General features: G+C 60.7%; 3 protein-coding genes across 3 annotated transcripts; all 3 read left to right on the top strand.

Moving 5' to 3' along the window:
• Window positions 1–78: 78 nt before the first annotated feature.
• Window positions 79–922, top strand: SDRG_10434 (hypothetical protein; the record flags this gene model as incomplete). The annotated part of the gene is made up of 5 exons (XM_008616423.1): window positions 79–189; window positions 243–329; window positions 378–404; window positions 448–519; window positions 575–922. The coding sequence occupies 5 exons, from the start codon at window positions 79–81 to the stop codon at window positions 920–922; spliced, it is 645 nt and encodes a 214-aa protein (XP_008614645.1).
• A 627-nt stretch (window positions 923–1,549) lies between these two features.
• SDRG_10433 (hypothetical protein) lies at window positions 1,550–4,543 on the top strand (the record flags this gene model as incomplete). The annotated part of the gene is made up of 8 exons (XM_008616422.1): window positions 1,550–3,397; window positions 3,444–3,577; window positions 3,624–3,765; window positions 3,815–3,877; window positions 3,930–4,023; window positions 4,077–4,219; window positions 4,264–4,445; window positions 4,501–4,543. 8 exons carry the CDS (start codon window positions 1,550–1,552, stop codon window positions 4,541–4,543), a joined length of 2,649 nt encoding a protein of 882 aa, XP_008614644.1.
• A 796-nt stretch (window positions 4,544–5,339) lies between these two features.
• Window positions 5,340–9,514, top strand: SDRG_10432 (hypothetical protein; the record flags this gene model as incomplete). The annotated part of the gene is made up of 5 exons (XM_008616421.1): window positions 5,340–6,877; window positions 6,931–8,233; window positions 8,294–8,522; window positions 8,569–8,669; window positions 8,713–9,514. The coding sequence occupies 5 exons, from the start codon at window positions 5,340–5,342 to the stop codon at window positions 9,457–9,459; spliced, it is 3,918 nt and encodes a 1,305-aa protein (XP_008614643.1). The 3' UTR covers window positions 9,460–9,514.
• Between the last annotated feature and the right edge of the window lie 668 nt (window positions 9,515–10,182).

Here is a 10,182-nt window from a genome sequence, read left to right as displayed (position 1 = left end):
ATCAAATGCCGGAAAGCCATTGGTCGAAACTACGCCATTCCACTTTGCCCTTGCACCACCGCAACCACGCACGGAAGCATGGGGCACCGTGGACGTATGCCGCACAACAACATCATGTCGAGCAGCGACACGCTCAAGATGACGGGCATCTGGAAGGACACGATCGGATATGACCCGTACGCCGCCGATGTACGTCGCCCTCGATCGTCCTCGCAGCCGCCTCATGGCCACGGTTCGTCTAGGGCGAGGGCCAGGACCCAGGCCAGTCCGCGTCCTCAATCGAGCGCGCCAAGGGCTTCATGGCGCTGGCAAAACTCTCCAACAAGGCGGTACGTCCTGCTTCTCGTCGCTGGACCAAGCCTCATGCCGCGTTGTAGAACGACACGCGCGGCTCGTGCAAGAAGGTACGCGTCACTGCATTCCGCGCTCGTCTCTCATGTGACCTAGTGCGGCGCCATGGGCCATTTGACCTTTCAGTGCATGAACTTTCTCGACCAAAGCGCCAACCAAAAGAAGCTGGTGCGCCCACGCGTCTTTGCATGCTGAAAATGGGACGAGCATGCGACTTACGTAGGCGGCCGAGAGCAGCAGCGACGACGACTCGTCCTCGTCCTCCGAGAGCGAAAGTGAGAGCGACCGCGGCCGCCGTCGATGTCGGCGAGACCGCAGCGTGAGTCCCCGTCGCGCGTCCAAGCGGCGCAGCCGCAGTCCCAAGGGCCGAAGCCGCAGCCCAAAGACTCGGAGTCGCAGCCCAAAGACTCGGAGTCGCAGCCCAAAGACTCGCAGTCGCAGCCGTAGTCCGCGCGGGAAGCGGTCAAAGGAGTCGAAGAAATCGCCCAAGAAATCGTCCAAGAAATCGTCCAAGCACAAGCGCCGTAAGGAAAAGTCATCAAAGAAGTCGTCGCGGTCGCACCGCGACTAGTCACTAACGTCCAACACCCCCTCCTAACCTCCATTGTTTCCAAGTGCATCTACCTAATCGTCCCGCTTCCTCGCCCAGTGTCTCGCACAATCAAGGTTCCATCATCGCAGCCGGTTCCCAAGCTACTGCAACATCCCTTGCTCACGTCCATGCACATGGCGACATGAAGCAGCAGGTCGGTCGAACGTCAATCACTCTCGAGTGGTCTTGGTGCTCTTGATCCAGGTCCTTGCTACAGCAACGAGCGTCGACGACGGCGACGATGCAGTTTGCATGCAGACGTCCAAGAGCGTCGTGTCGCAGGTGGCGCCAGGGCGTGCCACGTCGTGACGGCGGCGGGCGGGACGCACGGGGGCTTGGGTGCCGCTGCCACCGTCGCACGCCAAGCTAGCGTATGCGCTGCTGCTGGTCGAATGCACATGGCTAGTACGCTCATAGGCCCTCGCAACCCTCGCAGGCGGCGTGGCGGTGGCAGCGTCGGTTGCGTGTGCCAAGACAGTGCACTTGACATCTGTATGTATATCGGAATGATTTGGGCGACTTTGCCGTAAACTTTCATCTCTCTTTTTGCTTTTGGCAGAGATGGTAGCCTCGTCGTCGGTCGACGATGTCCCCGGCAGCATCGAAATGGGCGACGCCGCCTACGCATACAAGGGACACCTCGTGCTCTCGTTCGACGACGAGACTGAGCCATCGACAGGCAGCGTGTGCTGCTGGCTGCGCCGGTCGGGCGCACTCACGTGGGCGGCGCCCGGGCAGGACGTCCGCGTCCTCGACTGCCAACTCGCGTTCGCCGACGACAAGGACTTTCTCAACGAGCGTTTCTTCCTCTCGACGCCGTCCGGGCAGCTCGTGACGGCCATGACCAAGTCCGCGGCCGACCGCGACGCTTGGCTCCTCGCGCTCCAGCTCGTCCTCGAGAAGCGCGTGACACCGAGTCCCGCTCTCGTCGAGACATCGCAGTCACAGCGCACGGCCAGTGCTGACGTAGTTCTCACTCGCTTTCGCGACTGGCAGAACCTGCTTGCGCTGCAGGCCAACGACCCATTAGGGCTCTTCAAGGAGACGCGACATTGGAGCCGGCTCGGCGCCAAGGACAAGGCTGCGTACCACGACTTGCAGGAGTACATGGACAGCGGGCCCATCGACGTCTGCAGCCTCGTCGCCGGGCTCTACACGTACATGACGTCGCCCTTCCTCTTTGTGTCGACGCTCGCGCAACTGGCGGTCGTCGCCGAGTCGGACGTCGCGCACCTCGGGATGTACTGGCCGCAGATTCTGCACTGGGGTTTTGCATCTCTCGCGTCGTGCCAGTCGATGGCCATGCAGCTCTTCTACGTCCTCTTCCTCGCGGGTGTCGGGCGCCGATCCACGGTGTTGGCGCTGCGGACGCACTGGGACGCGGTAGCCGCGCGCACCGACGGCGCCAAGGGCCACGACGACGACGCCTGCTTTGGTGCATCGCTCATGCAGTTTTACGGCGTGTACGTGGGGCTCAATGCGACGGCATCGACGACGGAAATGGCGAGTCTTGTGCTGGGCCCCACGACGTCCGACCACGACGCCATGCAGCTGCTCGACCAGCTCCTGCATACCACCCAAGCGCTACGGTCCAACTCGCGGTCCAGCTCAGTCTTTGGCGCGTGGCTTGGGGCCCTCACGCCGTCCGACGTCGCGGCCGTGTCGACGCAGCTGGATGCTAACCGGTTCCTGCCACCATTTCCCGATGCGTCCAGCCCGGTGGCGTCCGAGCCGGTGCAGGATCTCCGCAGCATGATCTTGCTACCGGGCGACGACGACGAGGCGTTCTTTGCCGACCTGGATACCGTCCTCGCCGAGATGCAACCCGAGACCGCCATTGACGCACTCGACGTGTTTGGCGACACGGTGCACCTCGTGCAGTCGCTTGTCGTCGCATCGCAAAACTTCAAGCGCCAGTTCAATTCCGGCAAAGACCGGAAAGCGCATCTTCCACATGTGCTCTCGCGGCTAAGCGCGACGCTGCCGGCCCACGCGATTTTGCCGCTGACTGTGCACGACGACACGCAAAAGCGTGTGCGTAGTATTGTGCCGACAGAAGGCACGGTCTTCTCGACGAAGGCGCGGGCGCCGACCATGGTCTTCTTCGAGACGATCGCGATCACCGAGGCGACGACGGTGCGTCATCGACCCGACCCAGCTACGGACGCAGCGCCGACCTCGTACCTCCTGGATGCGTTTCTGGATGCGGACCTTGGGCGTGATCGCCGGGCGTCGACGGCATGTCGCAGCCACAGCCGGAGCACGCCACGTCCGAGTGAAGACTGCGTTGGCGTCGATCGGTCGTTCGTGTCCGACTGCCCGGTCGCCCTCAAGCTCCTAGAAGGCGAGGATGACAATGATACCAACAAGATGGTGGCGGAGATCAACCCGGCCGAGACCGAGTCGTTCCGGGAGAAGCGCTCGCGACTGCAAGCACAGAGCCTTTACCGCTCGGTACGTCCTCTCGACGTTGATGGTGCCATGGGTACATCTGTGATAGGAACTTGGGTGGGACTTGGTGCCGGTCATTGCCAAGAGCTTTGACGACATGCGGCAAGAAGTGTTCATCATGCAGCTTTTGCACATCTTTGTCGAGTGTTTTTGCGACACGGAGCTCGTGCTGCGCCCGTATACGTACGTGTCGGCACCATGCTATCGTTGTGTGTGATTTCAGCGGTAGCATTCTCTGCTGTGGCGACGACTGCGGGCTCATGCAGGTCTTGCTGGACGCGGACTCGGTCTCGGACGTCAAGAAGCATCATCCAGGACAGTCGCTCGACGCCATCTTTAGGGCGCGGTACCCGATACGCGAGCGGCTTGCGGTGCGTACTTTGTGAGTAAATTAGTTAGTTGGTCGCTCACTGAAAGTAGGTGGCCCGCGATAACTTTATTCGGTCCATGGCCGCGTACAGTCTATTTTGCTACATTCTACAGGTGCGTACCTTGGTCATTTGGATTCGTATTCGCATATGATCTTGTGCGATAGATCAAAGATCGCCACAACGGCAATGTGATGCTGCACGTCGACGGCACGATTTTGCACATTGATTTCGGCTTTGCCTTTGGGATAGCTCCGGGCGGTACGTCACATTGTCGTCCACTCTACTAAAGTTATAATGGTTTATGGGACTAGGTCGCTTTAGCTTTGAGCGCGCGCCGTTCAAGCTCACGGATGAGATGGTCCTCACGATGGGCGGGAAGGAGAGTCCGGGCTACCAGCGTTTTTTGCGGCTCCTCGGCGACGGTCTTTTGGCCCTGCAGCACCATGCATCTCGTGTACCGTGTGAGATTTGAAGTGGCGATGATCATCGCTGCTGTAGATCTTGGCGCTTGTGAGCATGACGGCCAAGAAATCACCATTCCCGTGCTTTGTGGGGCAGAACGTCCCCCTGCTCCTCCGCCGACTCCAAGATCGACTGTGTGTGGGCGCATCCGACAGCGACGTCCGGCTCCACGCACAGCGACTGGCCGACCAGAGCTGCAATAGTCTGCGCACCCGCCTGTACGTGTGCCTCTATGACAAAGGAAGCAGAGATGACGATGCTTCTGTGGTGTAGGTACGACCGGTACCAATACCACTCGAACGGGTATGTTAGCTGATCGGGTATCCTTGGATTTTCATAAATGTATATATTTACGCGATTGACAATAATGACCACACGCTTGCGTGAACATCTCGCGAGTGCAGAAGGAGAAAGACGCATCGGGGTTCCTCGCGCTGCGGTGCCATGACCGTGTATAGGAAGGAGTTCGATCATGCCATTGTTATCGCTCGCTAAAAGAGTAATTTTGTAGCTGTAGTTGTTAGTAGTTGTGGCGCGTGCAGCCTAGCGTCAGCAGCGCGCGTTATGTGAGATTCGGCCGGCCAGATTCGGTACATGGACTGGCAGGACACATGGCGGCGAAGAGAGCCAGCTCCAGGATCGGCGTCAACTCGGCTATCGGCGCTCCAAGTGTCGTACGGCCTCACCGACGCTTCGTCTCGGCTAGAGTCCATTGTTCTACGAATGGATTCACCTCTGGTATTCCTAGTCGAGGGTGTATGACCTCTTCTGCCAGAAGCCACGCACGCCTGAGGTTGGGAGAGCCTGGACAGGACGGGCGACGTTGTTGACCTTCCGTCACTGCAAAGCGATGCGTTGAGGCTCTGTGCGTCGTTGATAGAGCACTGGTGGTATCGGCTGGCTCGCTGCCTCGGGCCCGGCCCGCCTCCTCTTGATTTCGCGCTTGGCGAGCGTCGCGTACGACGACCTGAAGCTGCCACGCGAGGATTGGTGCCTTGTCGGCCATGTACTGTACTGTATGCTGATTGGCGCTTGTCGTACATGCCGATCTGTGATTGGTCGGATCGAAACAAAGTTCGGCGAAGCGGCCCAGTCCCGATTCCAACCGAGAGATGTGGCAGTCGCTGCTGGGGCTGCCCGAGCCGATCATCAAGGCGTCGGCCGCCGAGACGCGGCTTGGCGAGGTCGAGACGCGGCGCGCCAAGCAGGCCTTCACGCGGGCGTCGGGCCATGGCCACATGACGCGGCTTGTCTTTGTCCACAGCGTCTTGCGCGAGGTGCTGCCGAGCATGCCGATCCCGCTCGCGGAGCGCTTCTTCAACAGCATCAACCTCGACGTGACGGGGCACCTCAAGTACAAGGAGTTCATCTCGGCCATCGCGGTCCTCAAGACAGGCTCGATGCGGGAGCGCCTCAAGCTCCTCTTCCGGGCCCTCGACTCCACCGAGTCGGGCGCGATTGGCAAAGGCGACGTCCGCGCGTTCCTTCTCTGGACCATGACAACCCCCAACGTCGCCGCCATCGGACACAACGGCAAGACCTGGACCGCCGTCATGTTTGAAGCCGAGCTCTTCCAGAAGCAAGAGAAGCTCAAACTCGATACGTTCCGGACGCGCATGGCCAACCTCAAGGCCGAGAAGATTGCGCTCCTCGAATGGATTCCCGCGCTCGCCAACGCATTTGTCTTTGACGAGGTGGTCGACGTGCCCGCGTCGTCGCCGGCGCCGCGCTCGACACGGTCCACCTCCCTCGTGCTGCCGCCGTCGGCCGCCACGACCCTCGCGTTGTACACGCTGCCCAACTGGTTCGACTCGGACGTGATCGCGTTCCGCGCGACCTGCCAGCAGCTGCGACAAGAGTATGCGTTGCATGACCTCGTGCCAGACTCGACGGTCGCCGACGCCTTTGCCATGCACATTGATCGCGCCGTGGTCATGGCCGTCGGCGCCGGTGCCGACCGAACGCTGCGCGAATGGCTCACGCGGCTCGTGTGCATTCACCGGGCGACCGTCATGGAGGCGCTTGGTGCGCTCTTTGACGTCTTTGTCGACCGCAACAAGACCCAAGTCACGTCGCAGCTCGCAGACTTTCTCTGTACGAGCCACTTAGATGTCGACGTGGTGCTGGACCCTTTGGTGCTCGTGAGCGCGAATGCAACCTCGCTCTACGACGAAGTCCTGTCGTACCTCGAAAAAGAGGCACCGCCCGTTGCATTCGAAGAGTACTTTACCTGGCTGCAAGACTACCCGGTCGTGCTCTGGTTGTGGCAACAGCTCCTCGACGAGGTCCACGGCCGCCTCGCGACGAGCATGAAGGACGGTCATCTCCACCGCGTGCCGCTGGTGAAAGCACTCCGGAAGCTCCCGGACGCAAGCCCTCATATTGATGGCGGTCTTTGGTTTGGCATCGATGCGACTTGGTGGCAGCGGTTTGTCCAGTGTGAGACACAGATGGGACCCGTCCAGCCGAGCGAGAGCGGCGTGTTTGTCAACCCGAGTGTGTGGCACCTCGTCAGCCATTGGTTTCCGCCATCGACGCCATCGACGCCGATCGTCGTGCGGCTGACGTGCCGGGTCGGCGGTGACGCCGAGATTCGTCTCGAGACCGACCCGCTCACCGTGGCGCTCGTGCTGCAAGACGCCAAGACCACGTACGCGCTTGGACTGTAGTTTGTTGCTGGGTTAGACTTGGGCTACTGTATAGATCGCCGTCGGTGGTGCGACTGAGCCAGACAACATCGATTGCTCGGCTGCCGGTGCTATTGCGAGCCCACTACAACTTGGCGCCGTCGACGCCGTTCAGCGTGCTCTGGCGACCGCAAAAGTCGGACGACGCCACGAGTCTGCCCGCAGGCGCGCGCCTCGGCGACGTGGCGACCAAAGGACATCTCGAGCTCCTCGTGCAGTGTGCTGCGCTGTTGACGCCGTCGCCAACGGCCGCCGTGACGCTGCGTCCGTCGACGCCGGTCGTCGGACTGAGCAACCTCGGGAATACGTGCTATATGAACTCGGTGCTGCAGTGCCTCTTCCACACCCCGCTCTTACAAGAGTTCTTTGCGTCCGACGAGTACCTCTACGACCTCAACACGGTAAACCCCATGGGCATGAAGGGCGTGCTCGCGGCTACGTACGGCGAACTCGCCAAGGTCCTCGCAGCGCTCGCAACGTCAAGTCGCAACAAGACGCGTCCGATCGCACCGCAGCGGCTCAAGTTTTGCATGGGCAAGGTCTACGCGTCCTTTGCCGGCAACCTCCAGCACGACGCGCACGAGTTCCTCTCGGTGCTGCTCTCGGGGCTCAACGAAGATTTGTGTCGACCGGTCGCTGGAGCCGGCACTTCCAAGCCGTACATCGCCTTGCCCGACAGCAACGACCGACCGGACGTGGACGTGGCGGCCGAGTGGTGGACAGCCCACGTCCTGCGCGACCCCTCGATCATCACTGCACTCTTTACCGGCCAGTTCAAGTCGGCGCTCGAGTGTGCGAGCTGCCACGCGACCTCGAATCGATTCGAGCCGTGCTCGTTTCTGCAAGTGCCACTACCGCCCGAGCCGTTCCGGTGGCTTCAACTGCAGTACCGGCGGTCGTCGTCGTCGGCCCGCGTCTCGGTCCAAGTCCGCGTACCCACGAACGGTACGATCACGGACGTTCTCAAGGAGATCGACACTCTCTTTCCGGAGTCGGCCGCTTCCGAGCACAAGGTGGCCGTCGTCATGGGGGCCCACCGCCTCGCCCATGTTCTCAAGCCCACCTCGTCGATCGCCGAGCTCTCGCTCGAGCACCTGCACGTCTTTGGCGTGCCTGTGCCCGACGAACCGTTGCCGACGCTGTGGCTCCAAGCCGTCCACCGGTACCAGCGCATCGTGCCCTTCTACTTCCGACGGCCGTTCCGCGTGCATCTATTTGGCCACCCGCTCTTGGTGCCGATGGCCAAGACGAGCGCCGAGCTCTACGCGTGGCTACACACGCATTTTGCCCCGACACCGACGGTCAACGGCCTCGCGCTGGTACCATCCAAATCGTTTTAGTTAGTCGGATATGGTGCGAGTCGTCACATGGTTGAGTAGGAAACCCCGGTTTTGGCCAAGGCGCCGAGCATGGAGTTTGCGATTCCGTCGCTGCAAACGACGACGTCATATGGGTTCACACTGCGGCAGGTGCTCAAGCCCGACGGTCTCTCGTGCGCGATTTGTCCGTGGACCTCCCACTGCCTCGGGTGTGTACTGGACCCAAGCGATGCGACGACGCGCCTCGAACCCACGGCCGCTACGATGCTGGCCATCGACTGGCACGACGGTACGCGCTTTGCAGTCGTTGGAGCGGCCACGTATCGGGCGCGTAGATGTCTTGTCGGCGCGCATCGTGCAGGAAAAGGCGGCGTCGACGCCCGAGGCAGCGACGTCGCCGGTGCACCACTCGACCCGGCCCTCCAACTCGCTCGAGGTACGCAAACCTGCTGGTCAAAGGACGTGCGAACGGGGCGTAGGAGTGCCTTGAGATGCTCTGTTCGAGTGAAAGCATTGACATGGGCTGTGGCAAGTGCAAGACTTCGACAGAGCACTCGAAGCGGCTGTCGATTCACGGCGCGCCGCCTGTCCTCGCCGTGCAGCTCAAGCGATTTCAGAACCTCTCGTCGTCGGGCCACCGACCCATCAAGGCCGAAAATGCAATTGCATTTCCCACACACAACCTCGACCTCGCTCGGTTCATGACACCGACACCACCGACATCGACGACAACGACGACGACGACACCGGCACCGACACCGATGGAACCGATGGATCGGAAACGACCGTTTACATCGACGTCGACCGAGACGCCGCTCTCGGTGGCTTTTCCGTCACCGACGCAAGCGGCGGCACCGGATGCCAAGTACGATCTGTACGGAGTCGTGTGCCACCACGGTGTGCTGGGCGCAGGGCACTATGTGGCGTACATCAAGGACTCGCTCGGGCAGTGGTTTTGCCTCGACGACACGACCGTGACGCAGCTGCCAACGCTCGAGATGACGGCGCGCCTCATGCAGTCGGCGTACCTCCTCTTTTACGAACGCCAGGACGTGGCTAATGTCAGCGTCGCCGACTGGTTTCCGCGGCGGTCGCAGGCGACGATCACGGTCAACCTCGCAGCGATCAAGGGCCAGCTCACGTCCTTCAAGGCGCCGTCATTGCCGAAACCCTCGCCGCCGAAAGCCAAGGCGGGCTGGACCAACGGGTGGTTTGCCAAGCCGTAGTAGGACTAGTAGTAGGACAGTATTGCATTGGAGTCTGTGAGTAATCGATGCGACGGGTAGTCGGCGTCCTCGAGCTCCAAGACCGGCCTGTTGCGTTGACATTGAAGAGCCCGACAGTGGCGTCGATCTCGTATCCCAAGGATCGACGAATACACAATGTCGTCGAAAACACTGTTTAAAAACAGAATTTAGATCTTGGATACAGGTATTGCAACGCGGTCATTCGCTCGTCCAACACTGGCGCCGCAGAGAGCGTCGACGGCGTCATCCGCCAGCTCGAGTGTAGAGACGCTCGTCGTCAGGGCGTGGCAGTGAGCCAAGGAGAAGCACACGGCGCGAATGGCTCTGCAACCGAAGCATCGGTGGAGCAGGTCCCACTGCAGTGGTGCTCTTCCTAACAATTGAAGAGGTAGACAGACAATAGTGCGTGTGACGAGTAGGACTGCTGCTTATTCAGACGGTTCGTAGGTTCTAGCATTGTAGATGAACTTTCCGCTGTCGGTAGATCGCCCACAACACAGGACGGAAACAAGACGTCGCGAGTGCGCCTGCGAAAGGTGCTGCGTGATCGGAAGCCAGTTGCGTGTTGTTGGTCCCATAACCTCGAGGACAGAAACCTCCACACACTTTACGAAGGGAAAGGCGATTCGGTAGAAGCTTCAAGTAGACTATACAAACCCAAAGTGAAGCATCCTTTACACGCTTCTGGCTCGCCGCCGGGGA

The sequence above is a fragment of the Saprolegnia diclina genome, assembly GCF_000281045.1.
Source record: "Saprolegnia diclina VS20 unplaced genomic scaffold supercont1.35, whole genome shotgun sequence".
Classification (NCBI taxonomy): Eukaryota; Oomycota; class Saprolegniomycetes; order Saprolegniales; family Saprolegniaceae; genus Saprolegnia; species Saprolegnia diclina.
This window is presented reverse-complemented; position numbering and strand designations above follow the sequence as displayed.